The 27,780-nt window shown below is 45.4% G+C and overlaps 1 protein-coding gene across 1 annotated transcript in view; it reads left to right on the top strand.

Annotated features, from left to right (window-relative positions):
- The first annotated feature begins 17,729 nt into the window (after positions 1–17,729).
- CYTH3 (cytohesin 3) overlaps positions 17,730–27,780 on the top strand; it is a 91,916-nt gene continuing 81,865 nt past the window's right edge. Inside the window, exon 1 of the mRNA XM_068566186.1 lies at positions 17,730–17,832. Coding sequence (XP_068422287.1) covers positions 17,796–17,832 — 37 coding nt within the window. The 5' untranslated portion in view covers positions 17,730–17,795. The remainder of the gene's footprint in view (positions 17,833–27,780) is intronic.

Below are 27,780 nucleotides of genomic sequence, written 5' to 3'. Positions count from 1 at the left end.
CTCAACCACTGCGCCACCAGGGAAGCCCCATCCATTTCTTAAACATCTGGTGGCATTTCTTGATCTGTGAGTCTGATCCCCTTCATGACCCCGGTCTTGAGTTTTTTAGGAGACACTTTGTTTTCAATCCTCCAGGACAGGCAAATGCAACGTCTATAATTAAGCATGCCTGTTATTAAATTCCACACCTTAGTTCTTGCTGAGGTGAGTGGAGTGCCAGGCAAGGAAGTAAAATGTGCCTCAAAAGTCATAGAAACTCAGACTTGAGTTTGCCTGGTGGGATGCAAATGAAAAAATCCTCCAGCAGTTGAGCTACAAATTGTGTCTTTGCCACGGAACTTCTCACCGTTTCCTGATACGCCACTTCTTGCTCCCAAGGAAGAGTACCTGGGATTTAAACTGATAAGTAAGTCAACTCTTAGTTGTCAGTGATGGCTGGGGACAAGGGTGATACATAAATAAACAGGTAACTTTCAAATTGCATTTTATCTGCTATCATTATAACTTCTTTCCCTACCAAATTTTCTCTGAGTAGCAAAATGGGACTATTTGGAAGCCTTTTTTCTTTCTATTTTTTTTCTTCCTTTCTGATCTTGCGGGATGTGAATGATCCAAGGGCTGGGTACTCATTGCCCAAGTAAGAAGCAGCTACAAAAACGTTAGATGAAAAGACCTAAATAGACATTTCTCCGAAGAAGAAATACAAATGGCCAATAGGCACATGAAAAGACTCTGATCATCGATAATTGTTAGAGAAATGCAAATCAAAACTATAATGAGGTATCACCTCACACCAGTCAGAATGGCCATCATTAAAAACTCTACAAATAACAAATGCTGGAGAGGATGTGGAGAAAAGGGGACCCTCCTACATTGTTGGTGGGAATGTAAGTTGGTGCAGCCACTGTGGAAAACTGTACGGAGGTTCCTCAGAAAACTAAAAATAGAGCTACCATATGATCCAGCAATCCCACTTCTGCGTATATATCCAGACAAAACTCTAATTCAAAAAGATACATGCACCCCTATGTTCACAGCAGCACTATTCACAATAGCCAAGACACGGAAACAACCTAAATGTCCATCAACAGATGAATGGATAGAGAAGATATGGTACATATATACAATGGAATACTACTCAGCCATAAAAAAGAATGAAATAATGCCATGTGCAGCAACATGGATGCAACTAGAGATGATCATACTAAGCGAAGTAAGTCAGAAAGAGAAAGACAAATACCATATGATATCACTTACATGTGGAATCTAAAATATGACACAAATGAACCTATCTATGAAACAGAAACAGACTCACAGACATAGAGAACAGACTGGTGGTTGCCAAGGGGGAGGGGGTTGGGGGAGGGATGGAGTGGGAGGTTGGGGTTAGCAGATGTAAGCTTTTATATACAGGATAGACAAACAACAAGGTCCTACTGTATTGCACAGGAAACTATATTCAATTTCCTATGATAAACCATAATGGAAAAGAATATTAAAAAATACATATACATATGTATTACTGAATCACTTTGCTGTACAGCAGAAATTAACACAACTTTGTAAATCAACTATACTTCAATAAAAAAATTTTTTTTGTAAAGTTAGATGATGCGCTTATAAGACAAAAATGGCTAGAAATTAAATAGGTGTCATACGTGCTGTTTTTGGAAAACCAAATTTCAGTTTGATTTCATGGTGAAGCCCCCTCTACCTTAGACCCCTGGCTCTGAGATTTCCCAACAGAAGGCAGCCTTATGCTGTTTCATCTTCAGAATCGACAACCGATCTGCTCCACGTCTGGTGTATGACTCTGTGGGCAGCTCCCCTTGGTTTCTGGTTGCGGGAGATTCAGGTGAGGGCTGGGTAGAAACCGTCTTTCCTCTGTCGTCCCCTTTTCTTTCCATATTCTGGTTATTAATAATTAATTTTTCTTTTTAGTTCTCAGTAGTCTGTTCTTTTGGACCAGGCCAAAGCACACTTTGCTTTTTTATATTTCCTTTCATTCTAATCACAAAAATCCCTCCAGGCTGAAGCTTCTTCTCAGAAATCTGGCAATTAGAAGAGGCAGCCAGTCTCTTACTAACACTTCCTTTGGAGCCCCGTCATAAATAATTAACCTGAAGTTAGGCTCAGCACACAAATGGACGGGGTGCGATTGGCGATGGCGTGGGCACTTTCTCTCCAGGGTTTTTACCCCATTCACGACATACAGGAAGCGGATGCAGGCAGGCCTTTCCATTAGCAGGAATGAGCTGTCCGCTCTGGAACACTTAGAGAGGAAACCACAGCCGAGACATTTTTCTCATGCACTTAAACCTGAGAGTTGTTCATGAAGCTGTTATCTGAGGCCCAGGATGGCATTTTCTCCCACCAGCATCTCACAGGCCCCCTAAGGCTGCTACTGCCCCACAAACATTTTATTTTGACCTGCTGCCAATTCAGTCTCATCCCTGGGGATGACAGTAGAGGGTGAAGGGTAGATTCAGAAGGGGCTGTGGTCACCTTGACCCAGATCCAGTCTGTGGCTACAACAGTCTCAGTGAGGAGGGGGCTAAGATGGATTGATTGGTTTCTTTTCCTTTATTCCCCCCTTCCCTCCCTCCCTCTCTCTCTCTCCCTTTCTTTCTTTCTCCCTTTCTTCCTTCCTTCCTTCCTTCCTTCCTTCCTTCCTTCCTTCCTTCCTTCCTTCCTTTCTTTCTTTCTCCCTTTCCTTCCCATCCCTTTCCTTCTCCTTCCCCTTCCCCTTCCTTCCTTCCTTTCCTTCTTTCTCGCTTTCTTTCCAATCAACGTGAAATTCACATGACATAAAATTAACTATTTTAATCACAAAAGGGCAAATATTATATGATTCCACTTATAAGAGGTCCCTGGAGTTGAGACAGAAAGTAGAAGGGTGTCTGACAAGGGCTGAAGGAGGAGGATAGGGAATTAGTGTTTAAAGGGGAAAGAGATTCAGTTTGGGAAGATGACAAAGTTCTGGAGGTGGATGGTGGTGGTGATGGTTGCACAACAATGTGAATGTACTTCACTCCCCGGAACCGGACATTTCAAGATGGCTAAAATGGTAAACTTTATGTTATGTAGATTTTCCTACAGACATGTATATAATTTTTTTAATTAACCATTTTAAAGTGTTAGGTCAGTGGCATTTAGTACATTTGCAATGTTGTGTGACCACCACCTCTAACAAGTTCCCCAAACATTTTCATCACCTGCAAAGGGAAACTCATACCATGAAGCGCCACTCCTCATCCGCCATGCCCCTCCCTCCCCCATCCCTGCAACCACCAATTCACTTTCTGTCTCTATGAATTTGCTTATTTGAGACAGATCGTATAAATGGAATCATGCAGACTGTGGACTTTTTGTGTCTGGCTTCTTTCACAGAGCTTCATGTTTTCAGGGTCCATCCACATCATAGTGTGTGTCATTCCCCTCTATGGCTGAGCAATATTTCATCGTATGGATTTCCACCCCTTGTTTATCCATCATTCATTGACGGTTGATGGACACTTGGGATGTTTCCACCTTTGGCTATTGTTTTTTTGTTTTTTTAATTACCATTTTGATAATTTATTTTATAAACTTTATTTATTTATTTTAAAATTAATTTTTATTGGAGTATAGTTATTTTACAATGTTGTGTTATTTTCTGCTGTAAAGCAAAGTCAGTCGGTCATACGTATACATATATCCCATCTTTTTTGGATTTCCTTCCCATTTAGGTTGCCGCAGAGCACCGGGTAGAGTTCCCTGTGCTCTACAGTAGGTTCTCATTAGCTATCTATTTCACCTTTGGCTATTGTGAATGTGTGTGGACCAGGATTAGCTTGGGCACCTTTGATGGGATTCTTTGGCTGTTTTTTGTTTCAGTTTCTCTCTCTCCTCGTCAAGAAGGCTGGAAGCTGCCCTTCCTCACCTGTGGCCAGGTTGGTCCTGCTGGGGCCTCCTGCAGCACCTCTTGGAAGACCTGCCAGGCAACACGTGTCAGAGGGTCAAGGCCGTCAGAGGCCACCCAGCAATTAGGCAGCTGCCTTCTCATGCTCCCTGGGGATGGTGCTCAGCGACATGCGCGGGTCGTTCTGTCTTCAGTTTTCTAGAAGCACCACCAAAGGGGAAATCATAGCCTCGGAGGGGCAGGTACTTGGAGAATCCATCTTCCTGAGTCACCTGTCAGCAAACCCTACTTTCAAGTCCCTGGCTATCCTGTCTCACTTCAGCTTTAGTGTGAACAGGATGTGTAAGACATGGGGACACTGAAATGGGAGGGCAGGACAGTGCCACCGAAATTGTGCCCCAGCGCGGCTCACCGAATGACCCGCCAACACCAAGGCTGTCCTGGGGAGCTGGCTGCTGCCTGAACGTGGTTCCGGCAAAGAAAGAGGTGAGATGGGCTTTTAGGCTGCAACAGCATTAAATATCCTCAGCCATGGAGTTCCTTTGTCATGCAATTCCCAAACCCTTTTAACTTATTGAGGCAAAATTCACACCACATAAAATCAACCATTTTATTTATTTCTTTTCTTTCTGTCTTTCTTTTTTTTCCTCTTTTTTTTGGTTGCACTGCACAGCTTGCGGGATCTTAGTTCCTCAACCAGGGATGGAACCTGGACCCTTGGTAGTGAAAGAGCAGAGTCCTAACCACTGGACCACCAGGGAATTCCCTCTTTAAAAAAAAAAAAAAAAGAAATATATATATATATATAGAGAGAGAGAGAGAGTTTAATTTTTATTTTATATTGGAGTATAGTTGATTTACAATGTTGTGTTAGTTTCAGGTGTACAGCAAAGTGATTCAGTCATACATATACGTATATCTACTCTTTTTCAGATTCTTCTCCCATATAGGTTATTACAGAGTGTTGAGTAGAGTTCCCTGTGCTATACAGTATGTCCTTGTTGATTATCTAAAAATCAACCATTTAATTAATTACTTACTTAATTTATTTATAATTAATTAATTATTTTTGGCTGTGTTGGGTCTTCGTGGGCTTTCTCTAGTTGTGGCGAGCGGGGGCTACTCTTCGTTTTGGTGCATGGACTTCTCATTGAGGTGGTTTCTCTTGTTGCAGAGCATGGGCTCTAGGCGTGCAGGCTTCAGTAGTTGCAGCACATGGGCTCAGTAGTTATGGCTTGTGGGCTCTAGAGCGCAGGCTCAGTAGTTGTGGTGCACAGGCTTAGTTGCTCGGCGGCATGTGGGATCTTCCTGGACCAGGGCTCGAACCTGAGTCCCCTGCATTGGCAGGTGGATTCTTAACCACTGCGCCACCAGGGAAGTCTGTACCATTTTATTTATTAAAATTTTTTTAAAATAATTATTTTATTTTATTTGGCTGCACCGCACAGCATGCGGGATCTTAGTTCCCTGATCAGGGATTGAACCCGTGTCCCTTGCATTAGGAGCTTGGAGTCTTAACCCCTGGACTGCCAGGTAAGTCCCTAAAAATCAACCATTTTAAAGTGCACAATTCAGTGGCACATAGTACATGCACAATGTTGTGCCACCACCACCTCCAACTAGTTCCAAAGCATTTGCCTCACCCCAAAGGGAACCCCCGGACCCACTGAGCACTTACATCCCAACCCAAACCCTCTGACCAGTCACTTGGAAATTCAGTCGTACATGTGAAGCCAGGCCCCCTGATTGGTGTCCACGCCACGTGGTAGGGGCTTAACAAAGATGTGACAGAAGATGGGAAAAGAAAGGGGGGGAACAGGTGAGGACATCGATCGTGTCCAGGCAGCAGGCTGGGTATTCCCTGGACGTGTGGTATTCCAGGAGTGGCTGGAATGTTTTCCTTTCTCTGTGTTTCAGAGGCTGGATGGTGTCTTGAAAGAACAGGGGCAGTGGAGGCAGGGTGACTGGCGGGGCCTCCACTTTCTCCTTGGGTGGTGTCAGGCACACTATTTATTTACACAATTTTAATTTGTGTTACTGAGACTCAGCTTCCTTGCCTCTCCGGGGGCTGAACAATGCCTACCTGGAGGGAGCTGGGAGGGGACTTCGTATGAAGGCTGGCACACAGCAGGTGCTCAGAAGTCGTGCCTATAACATTGTACTTATTCCACGATGGAGATGGTGATGATGCTGGTGATGGTGGAGAGGCTGATGTTGCTGTTGTGGGTGGAGGCGCCAGGAAAAGCCACACAGCCTGGTTGCCTGCTCTGATCCTGAGTCCAGGGGCATTCATAGAGGCAGAAAGGTAAAGAATGAGGGCGAGACTTAGGAGGAACTTGAAAACCACTCCACTCAGGAGAAGCCAAGAGAACTTGAAAACCTTTGAAGAAATTAGGATACTGTCTCACCCTGACTCACATGTACCGGCAGGGTGTCTCCCTGAGATGGTCCAGAAAGCCTTGTTTCTTTTCTCCTTTGAACTTGGAAGCTGCGGAGGAGGGTTTGAAAGGCCGTGACTAAGCTCCCAGCCAGCTGACCCGCGGCCTTCTGCTGAGCAAGCAGGCGCCAGGCGAACGCGCCCCGGGCAGTGCATTCATGTGGCTGTACAAGAATGTGATTTTTGTTTGCTGGTTTTCCTGCTCTTCTTTTACACACAGAAAAATGCTGCGTGCTTGAGGGTGTGTCCCTCTTTTTCTTGTGTAGAAGACACTTCTTCAGGTCCCAAATAGGATCTGGGATTCATTCTCCTTGTGAGGAAGCCACACTGATTGCCCGAGGAGCCCCCCCATCCCCCCACACCCCAGGCATCCTTAGCAAGATGCCACTTATTCTAGATTGTGGGAAAGGCAGAATCGGACTGTATTTGTTTCCTAGCGCAGCAGTGACAAGTGACCACCAACTGGGTGGCTTAAAAACAACAGAAATGTATTCTCTTCCAGTCTTGGAGGCCAGAAGTCTGAAATCAAGGTGTCAGTAGGGCCGACCTGCACCTCTCTCCTAGCTTTGGGTCCTCAGCAGTACTTGGCTTTGCTTAGACGGTAGTTGCTTCCCTCCAATCTTGGCCTGTCACACGGCCATCTCCCCTGTGTGCGTCCTCTCTTCTTATAAAGACGGGAGGCCCTGGATTTATGGCCCACCCTAATCCAGTATGGCTTCATCTTAACTGATTACATCTGCAGAGACCCAACTTCCAAATAGGGTCATATTCTGACATTCTGGGTGGATATGAATTTTGGGGTGGGGTGACACTATTCAACTTGGTACACAAACAAAAACTACAAATGGCAGCAATGGTCCAAAAACCCCAAACACACAAACCTAATACACAGAAACACCGATTGCAAGCCAGACTACCTATGTTCCCCTCCTTCTCTTTTAAGCACGACTGCATTTTGTGTGTGGGTGGGTGGGTGGGTGAGTGTTTTTAGGTTAAACTTCCATAGCTCCCTTTGCCCCTTCCCAGACAACACCACCCTGCCCCAGGTAGCCGCTGTGCAGTTGGCACCCTCCGGGGAGCAATCAGAGGTACAAGGGATTCTTTGGGGTCAGTGCAGCGAGGGAACTTGGCGTGTGTGCGTTGCTGGTATACAGAAATACAATTAATTTTCATATATTGATCTTGCATCCTGTGACCTTACTGAATTCACTTACTTATAAGTCCTAGGAGATTTTTTTTATAGATTCTTTGGAATTTTCTATGTAGACAAGCACGTGATCTGTCAATAGGAACACTTTTGCTTTTTCCTTTGTCATTTGTGTGCCTTTTCTTGCTTTTCTTGCTTTGTTGTTCTGGCTAGAACTTCCAGGATTATGCTGAGTGGTAGTGGTGAGAGTGAAATCCCAGCTTTGTTCCCAATCTTAGGGGAACATCCATCAGTCTTTCAAAATTAAGTGTGATGCTAGCTACAGGCTTTTTAAAAATAAATAAATAATTAATTAATTTTAAATTTTTTCGCTGTGTTGGGTCTTCATTGCTGTGTGTGGGCTTTCTCTAGTTGTGATGTGCAGGCTTCTCATTGCAGTGGCTTCTCTTGTTGCAGAGCATGGGATCTAGGTGCACGGGCTTCAGTAGTTGTGGCACATGGGCTCGTAGTTGTGGCTCGTGAGCTCTAGAGCTCAGGCTCAGTAGTTGTGGTGCACGGGCTTGGTTGCTCCGCAGCATGTGGGATCTTCCTGGACCAGGGCTCGAACCCGTGTCCCCTGCATTGGCAGGTGGATTCTTTTTTTTTTTAATTTTTTTTTTTTATTGATTGATTGATTGCTACGTTGGGTCTTCGTTTCTATGCTAGGGCTTTCTCTAGTTGTGGCAAGCGGGGGCCACTCTTCATTGCGGTGCGCGGGCCTCACACTATCGTGGCCTCTCTTGTTGCGGAGCACAGGCTCCAGACGCGCAGGCTCAGTAGTTGTGGCTCACGGGTCTAGTTGCTCTGCGGCATGTGGGATCTTCCCAGACCAGGGCGCGAACCCATGTCCCCTGCATTAGCAGGCAGACTCTCAACCACTGCACCACCAGGGAAGCCCTGGCAGGTGGATTCTTAACCACTGCGCCACCAGGGAAGTCCTAGCTATAGGCTTTTGGTAGATTTTTTTTTTTTGGCCGCACCGCATGGCCTGCGGGATCTTAGTTCCCTGACCAGGGATCGAGCTCATGCCCCCCACCCCCAACAGGGGAAGCGTGGAGTCTTAACCACTGGACCTCCAGGGAAGTCCTGTAGATTTTTTTTTTTTCTTTACCAAATTAAGGAAGTCCCCCTTTATGCCTAGCGTCAAAGAGTTTTAAATCATGAATGGTACTGAATTTTGTGAATGGCTTTTTCCACATCCATTTGTATGATCATGTAATTTTTCTTAGCCTGTGAGCATGGTAGATTACATCAATTGATTTATGACTGTTGAACCAGGCTTGCATCCCTGGAATAGATCCCACTCAGTCCTGGTGTGTAATTCTTTTTATATGTTGCTACATTTTTTGGTTAATATTTTGTTAAGGATTTTTGTATCTATATTCATGAAGGACATTGTAATTTTCCTTGTTTGTGCTGTCTTTGTCTGGTTTTGTTAACAGGGTAATACTGGCTTTATAAAATGAATTGGGAAGTGTTTCCTTTGCTTATCTTTTCTGGAAGAAATTGTGTAGAACTGATGTTCATTTAAACATTTGGTAGGCTTCTCCAGTAATACTATCTGGGCCTGAAGATTTCTTTTTTGGAAGTTTAAAAATTATGATTCCAATTTCCTTAATTGTTACAGGTTCTTTAAATTACCTATTTCATTTGTGGTGAGTGGTGACAGTTTTTGCTTTTTGAGAAATTGGCCCATTTCATCTAAGTTGTCATATATCTATGAGTATATAGGTTTCTTAGTATGCCTTTATTGTCCTTTTAATCTCTGCAGGCACTGTTTCATTCCTGATATTGGTAATGCATGTTTTCCCTCTCATTTTTCTTTTTCAGTCTTGCTAGAAGTTTGTCAATTTTACCTATCTTTTCAAAGTACCAGCTTTTTTTTTTCTCTTTCACTTTGTACTCTCTTTTTTTTTCCAGCTTTTTAAAATTAATGAAATAATTAATTTTATTGTGTTAAAAATATAGAACATAAGGTGTTTCTCTCTCACGGCTTTCAAGATTTTTTTCCATTTCATTACTTTCTTTTTTAACTTTGGGTTTGTTTATTTATTTATTTATTTATTTATGGCTGTGTTGGGTCTTCGTTTCTGTGTGAGGGCTTTCTCTAGTTGCGGCAAGTGGGGGCCACTCTTCATCGCGGTGCGCGGGCCTCTCACCACCGTGGCCTCTCCTGTTGCGGAGCACAGGCTCCAGACGCGCAGGCCCAGTAATCGTGGCTCATGGGCCTAGTTGCTCCGCGGCATGTGGGATCCTCCCAGACCAGGGCTCGAACCCGTGTCCCCTGCATTGGCAGGCAGATTCTCAACCTCTGAGCCACCAGGGAAGCCCAATACATTTTCTTTAAGCAGTTTTAGTTGGGTTTTTTGATACTTGCAATAGAAAAAGTCCTGACCTGTACACTAGGTGATAGAGAATTGGTTTCCTTGCCCAGGTGCCATGAGTAGAGCAGACTTAGTAGGCTTCCAAAGTACAGGTGACCCAGTAGAACTTGGTCTCCAAGGTCTACACTAGTGAGTTCCAAACCTTGTTGATGACCAACAGACACAACAAAAATATCAGTGGAGCTCCTTACCAAGAAATTCTTGATCACTATATCTATTTGCTCACAGTTCTCGAGGGGCTGCTGACTTGGTTCTTCTGTTAGCTTTGCTTGGGATCCTCACGTGCTGCTGTCATGTGGCAACTCATCTCCTGTCTCAAGTGCTAGCAGTTGATGTTGGCTGAGGATTCTCCACCAATCTAGCTGAGACTTGTCCATATGGTGGCAGCAACTGAGAGAGAGAGAGAGAGAGAGAGAGAGAGAGAGAGAGGGAGAGAGAGAGAGAGAGAGGGGGAGAAACTGTCCATTTCTTTATTTTCAATGTTTTCCTATGATGTGTCTTGGCATGGACTTCTTTGGATTCATCCTCTTCGGTATTTGCTTAGCTTCTTGAATCTGTAGGTTTAGGATATTTGCCAAATTAGGGAAGTTTCTAGCCATTATTTTTTCAAATACTTTTTCTACTCCACCCTCTTTATCCTCTCTTTCTGCAGAACTCTGATGACAAGAGTGTTAGTTCTTTTGTTATAGTCCCACAGATGCCTGAGGCTCTGCTCATTTTTTTACAGCCTATATTTCTCTGTTGTTCAGATTTGGTAATTTCTGTTGCTCTTTCTTCAAGTTCATTGATTCTTTCCTTCATCCCTTCCATTCTGCTGTAAGCCCATAATTGATTTTTTGGGGGGGGGGTTGGTTATTTTTTTCACTTCTAAAATTTCCATTTGGTTCTTCTTTGTTTCTTCCATTTCTTTTTTTTAAAAATAAATTTATTTATTTTTGGCTGCATTGGGTCTTCATTGCTGCATGCAGGCTTTCTCTAGTTGTGGTGAGCGGGGTCTACTCTTCGTTGCAGTGTGCAGACTTCTCATTGTGGTGGCTTCTCTTGTTGCAGAGCACGGGCTCTAGGCGCACGGGCTTCAGTAGTTGTGGCGCACGGGCTTAGTTGCTCTGCAGCATGTGCAATCTTCCTGGACCAGGGCTCAAACCCGTGTCCCCTGCATTGGCAGGCAGATTCTTAACCACTGTGCCACCAGGGAAGTCCCTCTTCTATTTCTTTGTTGAGATTTTCTATTTCTTTTTAAATTATTTATTTATTTATTTAATTTATTTTTTACTGGGTCAGGTCTTAGTTGCAGCACACGGGGTCTTTCGTTGGGGCTCACAGGCTCTTTGTTGTGGTGTGCGGACTTCTCTCTAGTTGTGGTGTACAGGTTTTCTCTTCTCTAGTTGCGGTGCGCAGGCTCTGGGGTGCGTGAGCTCAGTAGTTGTGGCATGTGGGCTTAGCTGCTCTGCAGCATGTGGGATCCTAGTTCCCTGACCAGGGATCGAGCCTGCATCCCCTGCATTGTAAGGCAGATTCTTTACCACTCGACCACCAGGGAAGTCTCGAGATCTTCTATTTCTTTGCTGAGACTTTCTATGTTTTCGTTTGTTTCAAGTGTGTACATCATTGCTTGTTGAAAATTTTTCTAATAGCTGCTTCAAAATCTTATTCATATTATTCTGACATCTCTGTCTTCTTGGTATCAGAATCTATCAATTGTCTTTTCTCATTCAACCTGGATTTTCCTGGTTCTTGGTGCGATGAGTAATTTTCAATTGTTTCCTGGACTTTCTGGTATTATTATAAGACTTTGGGCCTTCGATAAATATTTTTATTATGTCTGCCTCCACTGACATCTCCAGCAAAGTAAGGGGGGGAATTCTTCCTCATTACTACCAGGTGGGGGGTGGAAGTCCAGGTTCTCCACTTGGCCTCTGTGGACATCCTGCGTTGGGGGAAAGGGTTCCTTGTTACTGCTGAGTGGAGATGGAAGTTCAGGCTCCCCCAGGCCCCTGCTGATACTGCCTTAGCTGGGAGAGGCTGGGGTGCTTTATCACTGCTACCCATGGCCTCCACTGGTACCATGGGTGACAGGGGGCCTTGTCACTGCTGAGGGTGGTCAAAGTCCTGATGCTCCCCAGACCTTCTCTGACACCACCCCAGTGGAGAGGGAGAGGCGGCCTCATTACTGCCTGGCTGGAGTGAAAGTCTGGGTCCCCTACTTGACTTTCTCCAGTACCAGCCTTGGAGAGGGGGCATTGGTTTGGGATACCTCCTTTCAGCTTGGAGAGAGTGGAGAGCTAGGCTCCTCTCTCAGCCTTTTGCTGATTTTGGTGGGAGTGGGGCTGCCTGCAGTGGAGTAGAAACTTATTATCTAAAAGTTTTCTGTCTTGTTAGGCTGTACCTTTCCTGATCCTTCGACTAGAGAGAGGAGGCTTTTGTTGTAGTTTTTCCTTCTTTGCACCAGTTGGTGTGTCTGGGTTTCTGGCTTCTCCAGCATCAAGTCTGGGATCTCTGAGGCAAAAAGAAAACTCAGGGAACTCACCACCATGTTGTTCCTTGGTTCCCGATGTCCCTAGTCCTTCTGCCCTCATCTTTCCAAGTCTTCCTGTGTAATGTTCATGGATTTTAGTTGTACTTAGCAGGAGGAATAGGAAAAAGTACATCAACTCCATATTTCTGGAATCAGAAGTCTGTCTAAGCTACATTATTATTATTATTATTTTTAAAATTAATTAATTAATTACTTTATTTATTTTTGGCTGTGTTGGGTCTTCATTTCTGTGCGAGGGCTTTCTCTAGTTGCAGCAAGCAGGGGCCACTCCTCATCACGGGAGGTGCGCGGGCCTCTCACTATCGCTGCCTCTCTTGTTGCGGAGCACAGGCTCCAGACGCGCAGGCTCAGTAGTTGTGGCTCACGGGCCCAGTTGCTTCGCAGCATTTGGGATCTTCCCAGACCAGGGCTCGAACCCTTGTCCCCTGCATTGGCAGGCAGACTCTCAACCACTGTGCCACCAGGGAAGCCCGTAAGCTACATTATTTTTAACAACAAAAGTGATCAGGATGGTCAGAATCTGCCCTGTATGTTGTTAAAGGAGGGGAAAGAGAGATTTCATATTGTGTCATTGGGCAACATGATGGAAAGACAAGCAATCACTTGCATTGTTTTTATTCCAGTGAATAGGGGTCCTCAATAGTGTGTTTATATATTCGAAACCTCAGTGATGAATTTTAATAACATTTATTAAATGCTAAAAATTTATTGACCAAACAGAAGATCTCTACAAATTAAACTAGTATGATTAATCTATTACTGAGGGAGAAGTATTTGAGTGGGGTGTGCATGCCAGACCCTTCCCCTCTCTCTTTCTTGCCTAAGAAAAGGAACCTTGGCCGCTGCAAGGGGGTGTGTGGTGAAGGTTTCTGGGGCTGTTATTGTCCCTCTGGATGCTGAGATCTGACGGGGCCATCATTAAACGTCACTGACTGCTGGCTCTTGTTGAATCCCCAGGGCCTGCATGGTGGGGGAGCTAAGAAGCAGGTTTCGAATGAATAAAGTAACATCAAGGGAGGGGCACAGAGTCCCCAGAATCCCCTGTGGAGCTGCACGCATGTGACCGTGGCCCTAAGAACCCAGTTCTTTAGAGGACTAATGAGGTATGAAGTGTGGGACAATTCACAAGCAGAGGGCGTGGAGTGTGGCAAGGTATGTTCCAGAAGACAGACTGGGAGGAAAACACAGCAGCTAGAAGGTGGCCGTGAAGGCGGGGAGCCCTTACTAAGATTCAGCTTTGTCACATGCATCCTGTCTGGCTTGTGAAAGAGGTAGTGGAGAAGCTTTCTGCCTCTGTGCATAACAATGATGAGCATTGACTGAGCACTTACTGTGTGCCATACACTGTTGGTGTATGATAGCATCTAGTTCTAGTTCTCAGAGTACTCATATGGGGCAAAGTCGTTGTTGGTTCCATTTCAGCTGCAGAAACTAGGGCACAGAGAGGTGAAGCAATTTGCCCAAGGTCACACAGCCAAGAACTCAAAGTACCTGGGCCGTCTGACTTTAGAGTCTGCAGTATCCAGTTAGCAGAGGTGGTGTGCTGTGTTGCATTGTGGCTGGGAACCTAATGACTTCACTGGGCATTATGCGGCCTTTTGGCAAAGTCAGTGAATGACTGGAATTCATGGCTGGCTTTCGCCATCCTACAAGTCAAATTGCAGACTCACCTTTGCTTGGGCACAGTTAGGCTCTCTGGGTCCGTGATGGGTGTTTGTTCTGTCACTTGATTGCTGGCTAAGAGCACAGTTTCTATTCAGAGGACCATGATCACAGACAGATGTTCCATGTACTAATGTATGTCATTTTCACATTTTTTTCCTCTTTAATTGCCTGTCCGATAGTCCACTCTGCACCCGGGGATGGATTTTCCTGATGAGTTTAAGCTGCACACAGCAGACTCTGACCAACATCTGAAGGGGACCTTTTTAAATTAAAAAAAAATTTTTTTTTGTTTTTGTTTTTAGTAGGTCAGGGACATCCCATAAAAATGAAGAACGAGATAAAAATAACACAGCTTTTTATTACTACGGAAGACACTTTGCATTTGATAACTCTTCATATCCACGCTGCCTTGAGTGGGTATGTGAAATGCCTTTCTTCCAAAGAAATAGCTTGAAATGGTGGCCAGGTTATTTTTTCCCAAGTTTACCACTACTGAGAAATTTGACCGCCTTTGTTCTTGCAAAAATGCAAGTGACTAATCAATCTAAAAGGAGTTAAGCTGCCCTTGGTAATCTGAGGCCAGAGAACTGTTGTCAATTGTGTGGATTCCAGGGGGGAGAGAATAAGACCAAGGTAGACTGCACTGAACGACTGGAAAGGGAAATGGACGCTGTGAAGGACATGATGTCTGGGCTTTTGAAAATTTAATGAGGATGTGACTTGACACTTGGACCCCCGTTGTTTGCCAGGGCAGAGCGGAGAATGCTAGTCTGCACAAGATCATCTCGATTCCAATGAGACGTTTTCTTTCCTAGATGAAATTAGATTTCAGAAAGCGTTGCTTTCCTTTCGTGACCGTGAGCCAGCAGCGAGCTGGCCGCTGTGTGCGCCTTTCCCAGACTGGACCAGAGACCCCTGAGCAGATGTAACGGATTAGTTGAGGTTTCCATCTGCTGACGGTCACTGCTGTCTCTGCATTTCTTGATCAGTATCAGAGGAGACGGGAACTGCTCTGTGTAGGTGGCGTGGGCAGCCTCTTTCTGACTGAGTGCGAAGAAACTGGCCTTGGCAGGGTTTTGGCTATTGTGACCTTAGTACTGGGCGAGGACACTTCTGTCCAATTTCATAGACTTCCACTTGGAGGATGGAGATGACTATACAAAGGAGAAGTCCTCTGACCTTTCCAGAATGTGTGCCCATTCTTGATTTCTTAAACTATTTCTGCAATGGTCAAAGGGCTGATAAATGGGTTTCAACATGTTTTCAAGATGTCTCTCACTTTTGCTTGCCCTGTTCCAGCAGCAATACCAAATACGTCTAGTTCAAGCAAAAACTGTTGCTTTCTACTTTTCTTTGATATGGCCAGGCCCTGCAGTGGATCACAGAGACAAAATACATACAGACTACAGTCTTGGTCTGAAGGAGTTTCAAGGCTGCAAAGCCAATAGACAGGAAACAGCAAACACTGTGAGAAAGTCTATAAATAGGATAGGACATCAAATTTTCAATTAAATAATTATTTGAGTAATTATATGCTTAATGGCTGTATTCCTTCTAGGCCGTATGTCGCTTGAGGACAGGAACTGAATCTATCTTTTTCATTATCGTATTCCCAGCACCTGGGACAGTGCTTGAAACACAGCAGGTCCCTAAATATGTATTGTCTGATGGAATGATTGCAACAAGGTTTTGGGTTTAACACTTGGAGTGGTATCTGCTGCATGAATTGTTTCCTTACAGATTCACTTATAAAGCTTTCAACATCCGAGTAACACAGATGGGCATAAAGTGAGTGCCTATCTTAGTGGATAATTAGGATACTTCATGTTCCTATGTAGGGCCAACCTGCATGTGAGCAGATTAGATACCTGCTATCTTGGTGGCATTTAAGAGGTACTGGAAAGCAGCTCTTTTCCCAAAAATCTAATTTTTCAATTAGATACTAATTCCTTCGCATACTGAAGGTTTTTAAGTCTTCCAATTACGCCATTCAAGTACAGAAATAAAGGCTTATAGTCCGAGCCTTTATTCTCCCAACACTTTTTGCAGGCTTTGTCGAAATGGAGGCCCTGGCTAAGCTGTGGAGATAATATAATACCCTGCTTACAAATAACTGGGCTATGACTGATTCTGATGGAAATGAGCTGGGGTGGAGATCAGAGAGGCAATTTTCAGACTCAAACTTTGAGAGAAGCATCTATGGCTCACACTCTAAGAAACCTAAAGAATTAGGAGTTGACATTTAAAAGCACTTAAAATTGATAGTATCACTGAGTTCAAAGCTCCACATGTCACATTATCAAGTTCAAAGTATGCTGTCATTTTTCTCAGTAACTACGCTGTTATCTCCAAGATTACCAAGCCAACAGGAACAAGACCAGGAAGCCAAGTCTGTGGGCTGGGATGCAAACCTACATCTCCTGATGCCTAGACCCCTTTTCTGTTGTATATTTGTCACATAAGCTGCCACAGGTCTTATCTCACCCAGAAGTGTGCCGGGAGGCCTGAGCAGCACCAGAATGCTGAGTGTTTAATTTTTGAGATTATCAGGAGATTGCACTCTTTGGAATCGTTCCACACCCTTGAACAAAAAAGTGAAAAATGTCCATTTTGATAAATGACAGCAGAAAGTTCCTTCAACTCAATGGGCCATTTGTAAATATAAAACACTTGCTGGAAAATTATATTAGAGATGAATTATCTCCTCCATTACAATGTTTCCTTTTCTTTAATGCAATTTAGTTCCAGCAAATTGAACAGAAAAGCTTGGGAGGGGCCCCATTCAATGGTTCAGGAGGAGTTACTGGAAGCAAGATGTGGAATGGGAAAGGAGATCGGGGAAGATATGGAGCAGGGGCAAGCTGAGGCCTTCTGCCCAGGAGGCCTGTGCTGAGGACCGCGGCTGTGCCCACGGGAAATTCCATTCAGAGCTCCTTCTGCATCAGAAATCCAGGGCAGCTGGCAGCTTTCCAAGGGAGACGGGAGAGAAAGCGCAGGAGCAACTGGGGCCGGACGGGCCAACCCTACAAAGCCCTCTGAGGGTGGGCCCCAGGTGTGCCGGCTGGGGATTCGGTTCCAACCTCATGATAACGTTTATTTACAAGCTTTACACTTTGTTGAAGTGCACTCATCTCCAGAAAAGGAGAGGCTCCATTCTACACCAAAAAGCGGGAAGGCTGGAATTACTCTAAAATTTCTCGGGCCGAAGGGCGAAGGCTTGACTTTTAAATACGTTTCTTGATCTTTTTTCCCTGGGTGCACGTGCGAGGAGGACCTCCCGCCGCCGGGTTTTGTAGACTGGGCATTCGCCTGCCCCGGACCCCACGTCCGTCCCAAGGCTGCTCGGAGGCGGGGCGGGGCCGGGTGTGCAAGCCCGCGTCGCCCCCGGAGGGTCCCCTCTCACCCTCGCGGGGCCCCGGGCGGGGCCGAGCGCGTTCACGAGGGGTCCGGGCGGGTTCCCGCGGGCGGGGCCGCGCGGCCTCGGGCCCCGCCCACCGCAGCCGGGGGCGGGGCCTGAGCGCCACGTGACGGCGGCGCCGAGCGGCGAGCGCCCCGCCCCGCGGGAGGAGGCCCGGGCAGCGACCCGGTCCGCGCGCTGCTGGAGCTGCACGGCCGCCCGCGCGCTCCGCACCCGCGGCCCCTCGCCCGCCCGCCCCGGGCTCGCCGGCTGCGGGAGCGGCCTCAAGATGGACGAAGACGGCGGCGGCGGCGAGGGCGGCGGCGGTAAGTGTCGGAGGTGTGGCCGGCGCGGCTGGCGGCCTGGGGCGGGGGTCGCGGACGCGCCGGACCGGAGCGGGGACGGCCGGTCCCGGGTCGGGGGTCGGTGGTCCGGGTCCGCCTGAGAAGACCGGGTCTGGGCAGCGCCGGTGCCGGCTGGCGACCGCCGAGGCCCGCGGCGCGCGCCGGGCCCGGGGCCCGAGGAGGGGGTCCGGGGGCCCCGAGGCGGGGGCCGGCGGGGTCGTCGCGGAGCCCGGGCGAGGGTCCGGGACGAGGCCGTGGCTGCCCGCCGGCCGGGGCCTCCCGGAGGCTCGGGTCGGGGTTCGGGGGTCGCTCTCCCCAGGCGGGGGACCTTGGGGGCGACCTTCTCCGCCTCTGGTCGCCAAGGGCGTCCACGCCCTCCGGAGCCCAACCACCGGTGACGACCCTCCCCGCGTCTTCTCTCAGATGGTGGGAAGCGGGGAGTCCACGGGAAACCGGGAGGGCAAAGTTTTGAATTGGGGATCCTCCGGGTCCAAGAAGGGTGGCTGGGGGGAGAGGGTTGAACGTCGTGACAGTTTTCTTGGCTTTAGGTCAGAAGTGGTCAGTGGGATCGTTAAATGAGGAGGGGGCAGCTAGAGCGCATGCATTTTATGAAATAGGGGAACGTTACGGAGTGAGCCAAAAATAAATAAATTTAAAAAAAGTCAGAGGAGCCGAGGGGTCGGAGTCAGGAGCTGCAGCCCGCCCGGAGGTGAGACCAGAAAACCAAGCTGTCCGTCTGACGCTCGGTCACCTCTTGCTAGAAGATTCGCGTTTGTTGTAAATTATTTAGTGGAATACAGATTACTGTTGTGTCATGATGCGAATTACGCCTTTAAAAGCGAATAACGTGTCTGTGTAGCGTCTGTGGATGGAGTGGGTCGTTGGCTTGGGAAGCAAAGGTTTAATACCCCTGTTGTACAGGAACACCCAAAGTTAAGGATCTCTCTCTGTTTTTGCTAAAGATCTCCTTTATGCTGACAGACGGAATCATCAGAATCCCTTGTAATAAGGGAGCATTTTGGAAAAAAAAAAAAATCTTAATTACAGGCTGCGGAGCAGCTGCCTGTAAGAATCAGCAGTGTTGCACGCTTCAGGATGAAGTGGTTAATCAAGGTGCCTTCTAGCATTTAAGTGCTGCCCCGGGGGAAATGTTTGCGCCCCAAGAAGCGGTGGGGCTGGGATGGGGGGAAGTTGGCCCAAATCCTGGCATTTGTCGAGTTCAGTTCTCATAGTTGGAGCTAGGGGTAGCACTGTGGCACCGAGTGGGTGTGTTGTTTATGACGGAAAGTTGTGTGGAAAGGAGGAGCCCAGGTGCACACTCTCCTCCAGCCAGGCTGCTGTCTGAAGAACATAAGTGATGGATTCTCCGTGGACGCGGTGTTTCCTGCCTGTCACAATTGGGGTAACGGCACCGGCAGACAAGTGTCTCCTTTTTAGAAAACAAACAACTGTAATATTTAAACGTTTGACATTTGAGTCCAGGCAGCTGGCTGGCTTGGCGATTTCATTTGAAGGAGTTTTGGACTCTGTCAGTTAAGGAATGTAGAAAACTTGAAGGTAAAAGCAGGTATAAAGATGAAAAAAGGAAGCCAGTATAGATCTTGAATACTATAGCGAAGGATAGTATTACCTCTCCAAAGTATCAAGACTTTCTTTGGGCTAATATAGCTCTTCTGGGAATACAATCCTGAGATTAAAAAAAAAAAAAAAAAATTCTCATGCACAGGAGCTGTGCATTAACGCTATTTATAATAGAAAATTGGAAACGACAGTGCCTAATAGGAGACTGGTGAGGTAAATTATGGGGAGTTGACTGGATGAAATATTTTACAACCATTAAAAATAAGCAGTTTTATATATTATGGTCTAAACAATGTGAAAACTGCTGATATTATGGATGTTTTATTTTCTCGGTTTTTAGATTTTCCAAGTTTCTGGAATGATGTATATTACTTTCAAATTTGGAAAAAAAAAACTTAAAAAATTTACCCTAATAAGACAATTGATAAAGTTTGAATAGGCAATAGATCAGATAATGGTATTGTATCAGTATTAAATTTCTGGGTTTTGATAATAAAAATAGAGAAAATATTCCTTTTCGTAGGAAATACACACTGAATTATTAAGGTATAAAGAAGTACAGGGCCTCAACTTACTGTCAAATGGTTCAGAAAAGAAAGTTTACACACACATGAAAAAAATAGAGGGAGACAGATGGATAAACATATGGGGCAAAATGTAAATACTTGGTGTATCTGGGTCAAGGGTATATTGGTATTTCTTGTACAATTCTTGGAACTTTTCTGAATGTTTGAAATTATATGAAATCATCTCTTCAAAAAAAAAATTACCCTGCAGTGGGAAAAAGGGTATGATTGTTTTTAAAGTATCATTTAATTCACTTCACTGGAACAGTCAACAATGAACAGATATTTATTATCTACTAAAATGTCCCTGCCTCATTAAGCTTTATTGATATGGTTTATTAAATTCTTTCTTCCTTGCCTTATGGAAGACACTTTAAAATATGTTTGGCATTCTTAGAGTAAGTGTGTTTTTGAATAGATGGAAATCTTATTAGAGTTTTGAAGGAAGACCCTTGTATATATATATAGTGCTTGTCATATAAATTTGGTGTGCTTATATTTAACTCTTGATTGATGGAGGTTTTGAAGTTAACATACCTCTTTATGGTTCATTAGTTTTTATCACCATTTAGATTTCTAAAAATGCTTTGCTTTAAAATTCATGTTTTTAAAAATAAAGTTCAGCCCTTTGAAAGAATAGTTTCGCTTGCCAGTCATTTGCAAAACATAACTTTTTTGGGTATATTTTTAGAGTGTAGTACAGAACTCTGAACGTGTATATGGGGGAAGTCAGTTTCAGCTTGTTTACCAGAGAGGGTAAATAATCTATTCAAACAGTAGTTATGCCAGGGGCAAAAGAATTAAAGTATCTTTTTTGCTAATGTGTTGGTCCGGTTAGAAGACTTCAAAAAATGATTCCTGCTTGCTGTTTTGATACTTTTAAGTTTTTGTCCGGGGTATTACTGTTTGCTCTTTAACTGCAGGATTAGGAGAGAGGGTAGTGGTAGGAATGGGTGGAAGGCAGTTCTAAGCAGGAACACCTGGGGGGCACGAGATTACAAGAACACGCTGTTATTTATAATGTGTGCTGAGTGTAGTTAAGGTATCTTTCATTCCTTTGGGGCCTTGTTGCCTTTCAGTTTTTCTAGAACAGTTCTTGAGATATGTCTCTACTTGGAAGGTGACTGGCTAGTTTGGCTCATTGCCACCATCCTAATGCTCAGTTTGGGGGTCTGTGTGACTGAACTTCCTGAATGGACCATCTGTGGCAGATGAGGTGAATAACTTTACTGATTTCCCCTCCCTCCTGCACCCCTCTCCCCCCCTTACCCCAATCAGCGTAGATGAGACGTAAGTCTGTGCTTTACCTGAAAAGCTGCTCCACCTCACCCAATAAAGTTAATATAAATTAAGGCCGGGCTGAGATCCCAGATCTTGCCTGTCAGGCCAGCGATAACCCCTACACTTGAAACCATCTGTGGGCGATAGGAGTGTAAATTAGTTACCACTCTTAAGGAGGCTACGCCAGCCTGTGTTTGGTTGGCTTGGATCCATTGCTTGCCCTTTGCCTGCAGAGGGACATTTCCCAGAGCCTGGGTCGGCTGGCTCGGGGCTAGGGGTGGCCAGTGGGAGCTGCTGGTGGGTGATTGGATGGCAGGAGGAAGGGAGAGGCCAGGTTATCGTCTCTGCTCGCATTCTGCCTTCAGCCGTGTGTCTGGCGGTCGGTCTCCTTTTGGCTCCAGCTCCTGCCCGTTGACCGAGCCCCTGAGCTTTGGAAGGACCTCCTCCCTGTGACCCTCCAGTTTAGAGGTGGTAGCAGCTTGTTCCTCTTGCTAATCTCTGCATTGTCTTACCATTTCCTGTATGATTCTCAGCTTTTCTATTGTATGTGTAACCAATTCCTTGTTTTCAATTCTCTCTACTTCAACTCCTTGAGGGCCTTCTCTTTCTCTGGTTGGACCCGGATAGATACAGGTGCCCTGGGCAGCAGCTTTTAAAATTACAAGCATGTACATCCTTGGACGCAGCAATACCAGTTCTAGGAATTTAACGTGTAGGTATATTTTTACATGCGTGAGATACCGTAGGTACACGATTATTCACTGCCTTGTTTGTAATAGTAAAAGATGGCGAATAACCGGAGTGTTCACTGCACGCTATGTACCCAGATGGCGATTGAAGTCGTGAGGCTGTATAAAGGAATGAGGAGGCTCCTTATGAACTAATAGGCAAGAGGTTTCCAAAATATTTTACTAAGTTGCAGAAGCAAAGTGTAGGCAAATGTGCACTGTTTGTTACCATTTCTGTTAAATAGAAATAAAGGAAGTGGTTGCATATGCATGAAAATTCTCAGGAAGGCTAAGCAAGGAACTAATAACAATGGTTACCTGTTGGGGAGGGTGTTGGGAACCAAGCAGATGGGGAATGTCAGTGCCCGGGAAACTTCGCTCTATGCCTTTTTGTATTTTGCAGTTCAGAAAAGCTTGTCCATCTCCACTGTTTCCCAAACTGGAAACCAGTTTCACAGAAAAATAGTATGCTAGTAAGAAAACACCCTTTTTGAGAGAATTTTAAAAATTGAATTATAGTTGATTTACAATGTTATGTTAGTTTTAGGTGTACAACAAAGTGATTCGATATGTTTGGAGTTTTCGTATATTAAAATCAATGTAACATGTAGAAAGTTATAAAATTACTTTTTTTTTCAGTCTGCATAGGAAATTAACTGCTTTCTTTGGAATGTTTAAAAAGTGACATGATAGGTGCTTTTAGGATATGCTTAGAGTGTATTGTTTTCTAGAACATTTATTTATTCAACAAATATTGATAGCATCCCGACCAAATGCCAGGTCCTGTGCTTGGCGGAAGGGTGAATACAGTGAATAAAGCAGATGAATTTCCTGCGTTCCTGGAGCTTTTGTTTAGACGGGAGACTGAAGAAAAATGTAAACAGATGTATAAAGTCATTGCAAATTATGCTGATGTGTGAAAGGAAATCAACAAGGGGTTGAGGGGAGAGTTGGGGGCCTGTGGTGGGAGGAGTAGGTAGGGCCCGTAGCCAGGGGAGGCCTCTTGGAGGGAAAACTCTTTCAGGTGTGACCTAAAGGGGTCGAGGACCAGGCAGAGGCTGGGCCCGGGGCTTGGGGAAGCAGAGTGCCTCCAGAGGGCTGAAAGCTGCTGTGTGTGGTCTGAGCCGGCAGTGAACTGGGACGCTTCAGGCAGTTTGAGTAGGTAAGGAATTTACATTTTATTCTAAGTGCGTGAAGCCAATGAAGGGTTTTAAACTGGGGGATGACATTTGATTTATGTTTAAGTAATTGTAGCTAATATTTACGCAGTGGTCTCTGTGTCCAGTTCTGCCCCACCTGCTTTAGGGATCTTAACCTATTTACTTTTCGCAATAACCCTGTTAGGTACTTAACATGAGCACCATTTACGGATGACAGTGGACAACAGAGGCACAGGGAAGCCAAGTAACTTACAGCTAGTAAGTGGTGGAGCCGAGCTTTGAACCCGGGCGTCCTGGCTTCAGAGTCCACGTTCTTAAGCATTGGACCCCCTGCCTTGTAAGAAGAGTGTCCTCGGCTACCGAGTGGGGAACAGAGTGGAGGAGGGGAAGAGAGGACGTGGGGATAGGCGCCAGTGAGGAGGGGTTTGGGTGGGAGTTACAAGGGCGAGGTGGATTGCGGGGTGGGGGGGCGCGGCAAAAGTGAAGGGAAAGATCGGCGTAGGACAAACCTATATAAAAACTCACGGAAAAGTACAGAAAGCAATGAAACAACACGTTCCCATTACTCAGAATCCATGTAGTAGCTGTTAATGTTCTGTCCCATCCTTTAAGGTCTTTACAAAAAATAATTAAAGCATCTCAGGTAAGTGTCTCCATCCTAGCACCTGGCCGCATCGTTCTTCCCATTGCTCGGGCCCAGATTTTGGGGCGGTCTTGCACTTGCTTTGCCTTAGCCGTCCAGCATTCTCGTTGCCGCTGCCCTTGTGCACGCAGCAGCCAGAGCAGCCTCTCTAAAGCAGAGGTCGTGTCACTCCTCTCCAAGTCGGCAGCGTCCTTGGCGTCCCTGCTGCCTGCAGTGTCGCATCCCTGTGCTCAAGGCCAGGGGCCTACGCGCTTTTCCTGTAAGAAGGCCCGACAGCAGACGTTCTCAGCGGTGTGGGCCACACTTGGGCTCTCACAAACCCTTCTTCTTGATGACCCTTTAAAAACATAAAAAAAACGTTCTCACCTTGGGGCTGTCCTTGCCCCTGCTCTAGTCGCCTGTGGTCTCTGATATTTTCCCCCACTTTTGTCACCACGCTGGTCTCCTTGCTGTTCCGTGAACTTGCCCAGCGCTGCCCACGGTGGTTTCCCCTTAGGTATCTGCGTATGTGCTTGCTTGCTCCCTTCAGGTTTCTGCTCGCACGTCTCCCTACCACAGAGGCCTTCCTCCCCCAGCCTGTCTCAAGTAGCACCCCACTGTCCCCTTTCCCAGCCTCATTTTTCCTCTTGGCTCCTAGCACTCCTCACCTGCTACATACCTGTTCATCGATCGTCTCTTCTCTCTTAGAACGTTAAGTTCTGTGAAAGAAGGAATAGCATCTGCTTTTAAGCACTGCTGTGTCTCCAAGACCTGAGACCTCGTGTGGAATAGGCCTTCAGTAAATACTTGTTAATAAGTACTGAGTAAAGTGGAGCTCGCTCCTGTCGAGCAGTTCTGGTCCTGTTCCCCTTCCTTTCTTTTGTATTTCCTAAAGGCAACCATGATGAATGTGATGTGGGCCCTCTGGAATAGTTTTCATACTGGAATATGTATGTGTGTGTGTCTGTAAGCAATATATGGATCTCTTTTTGGTTTGTTTAAAAAATTATCAAAAAATGGCATCATACTGTGTGTAATGTTCTGCAGCTTGTGTTTGAGGTTATCCATATTATTATGTAGAGACCCTGTTTGTTTCTTTTAACTGCCATAACGTTTTATTTTTCTTGTCCTGCCTTGGACCCTTATGTTGATTTTACATTGTTGCAAAGAATACCAAGGCTCCTCTCCTTTTACAAACTGTGAAAGTTTCTCTTGAGTATCTCTCTAGAATCGCAGTTGTGGGTTATAGGTGTGCTTTCTGTTTCGCCAGATGCTGGCAGGTTGCTTTCTCGCTAGGTGTATTATCAGCGTCGTAATCAGCTCTTGGCATTTGTCAGACTTTTAAGTATTTGCCTGTCTCCTGGGTAAGAAATGATGTACTGTTATAATTTGCATTGCTTTGCTAGATGTATTTTGGAGGATCAAACGGGCATACTGACAGCTGGGAGGTTAAAGGCGAAGGAACTGCAGGAATCAGAGATGACTCCTAGGTTTCTGGCCCACGTGACTGTGGGTGGTGCTGCTTCAGGAGAAGGGGAGTCTTGAGAGAAAACCATTTGGAGGGCTCATTTGTTTTTTGTTGAAGATGTCATTATTTTGTCCTCACTTTTGAAGGACATTTTCCCTGGGTGTACAGTTGTAGGTTAGCAGGTTAATTACTTGCAGTGCTTTGATGTGTCAAGTCATTGCCTTCTGGCTTCCATTGCTCCTGTTGAGAAATCAGCTGTATCAGTCTTGTTCTATTGAAGATAGTGTGTCTTTCTCCTCCCCTTTGGCTGCTTTTAAGATTTTTCTCGGGACTTCCCTGGTGGTCCAGTGGTTAAGACTTCTCCTCCCAATGCAGGGGGTGCGAGTTCGATCCCTGGTTGTGGAGCTAAGATCCCACATGCCTCGTGGGCAAAAAACTAAAACATAAAACAGAAGCAGTATTGTAACAAATTCAATAAAGACTTTAAAAATGGTCCACATCTCTCACACACACACACACACACACACAAAACCTTTAAAAAAAAAAAGATTTTTCTCTTTGCTTTTGGTTTTTAGCTGTGTTATTGTAAAGTGTCCAGATGTGGTTTTCTTTGAATTTATTCTTATTGGGATTGGTAGTTCTTCTTCTTGTTGGTAGTGCTGTGACAAGACTTAATCTTAAATTAGATTTGGAGAAATCTTGGCCACTATCTCTACATTTACTACTTTCGCTGCATTTCCTGTCTCTTCTCCTCTGGGACACTAATTACCTTTGCATTGTGTCCTGTATATCTCTTTGACTTTTCTTCTATTCTCATCCTTTTGATCTCTCCATGCTTCACTCTGTATATTTTCTCCTGATCTTCATTCCAGTGCATCAATCCTTTCTTCATCTCTCTCTAATCTGCTTTTAAACCCATCTGTTGAGTTCTTATTTTCAGTTATTGCCTTTTTCAGTGTTCTTGATTCTTTTATTAGATTCCAATTTTCTGTTAAAATTTTTCATCTTGTCCAGTGAATTTCTTTATTAGTTATTGGTGTCTGATAACGTCAATATTTGGACATCCTGTGAATATATTCTGTTGTCTATTTTACCCTTGGTTTTCAGTCTGTGATCTTGATTCTAGATTGCCTGTTAAGCTTTAGTTAAATTCTAGACGATGTGCATGAAAAACTGTAGAGGTAGTTTGAGATTATCTTCTTTTTTTTTTTTTTTAATTTTATTTATTTATTTATTTATTTATTTTTGGCTGTGTTGGGTCTTCGTTTCTGTGCGAGGGCTTTCTCTAGTTGCGGCAAGCGGGGGCCACTCTTCATCGCGGTGCGCGGGCCTCTCACTATTGTGGCCTCTCTTACTGCGGAGCACAGGCTCCAGACGCGCAGGCTCAGTAATTGTGGCTCATGGGCCCAGTTGCTCCACGGCATGTGGGATCTTCCCAGACCAGGGCTCGAACCCGTGTCCCCTGCATTAGCAGGCAGATTCTCAACGACTGCGCCACCAGGGAAGCCCCGAGACTATCTTCTTCAAGAGAGGCTTCTGGCAGGCAGTTAGGGTGGGGTAATAATCACTTTAACATTGTGAGGGTTGGTCTCTCTCTGGTTTACCCTTCTCCCAGGGTATAACACTTTGGTGGTCCCAGCTGAAAGCTCGGGGTGTTTACCAGGGCCTCTTCTACTTGGCAGCCCCTGAATTCTAATTTTGTCCCCCCAGTCCCATCAGACTGCTGGAGATTCTGTTGACCTCATATTCTATTCTCAACTACTTGTCTCTGCTTAGCTTCTTGGCGTTTGACTTTCTGCTGTGAATTGGCAAATGTCTCGAGGAGAAGAGTGGCTCAGATGATTGGGCTCACCTCTCTGCACCTTCTCTCTGGGATCCTGGCCTCCTAGGTCTTCACTGCATTGGTAGCTCTCTGATACCTTCAAACTGTTGTTTCTTATAATTTGCTCAGCTTTTTTAGTTGTTCTTGGCAGAAAAGTTGTCTGCAACAAGCTGGTCAGCTTTTACTGGAAACAGAATCTTAGGAATTCAGTTTTGGTGTTTAAAATCGGACTTTTTTGTGAGATGTCCTGGTAGAGATGGTAGGAAGATGCTTAGCTATGTGGTCTGCTGCTTAGAAGAATGGTCTGGATAGGAGATAAACATTGGGAAGGTTTAAATTCTTCTAATTTATGGGAATGGGTGAGAGATCACTTAGGGGAGAGAGTTGAGAGAGAGGAGAAAAATCCCAGGACTGCAGACAACCCAGAAAAGGAGACCGAGAAAGGGTAACCAGTGAGGTCGAGGAAACCTTGAAGGTTGTGTGGCATTGCAGGAGGGAGGAGCGCTTTAAGAAGAGGGAGTGTTCAGCTCGGCCGAATGCTCCCGAGAGATGGACTAAAATGAGGATGGACAAGTGTCTACAGGGTTTGGTGTCTTTAAAAAAAAGTTTGGTGAAAGGTGGGGAGCAGGCTAGACTGGAGAGGGCTAAGGCGTGAATGGGAGAGATTTTTCCTTGCTGAAGGAGAAGCCTGGGCCATGGCCC

The sequence above is a fragment of the Eschrichtius robustus genome, chromosome 16 (genome assembly GCF_028021215.1).
Source record: "Eschrichtius robustus isolate mEscRob2 chromosome 16, mEscRob2.pri, whole genome shotgun sequence".
Taxonomy (NCBI): domain Eukaryota; kingdom Metazoa; phylum Chordata; class Mammalia; order Artiodactyla; family Eschrichtiidae; genus Eschrichtius; species Eschrichtius robustus.
The sequence above is the reverse complement of the archived record's forward strand: the minus strand, read 5'-3'. Positions and strand labels throughout refer to the sequence as shown.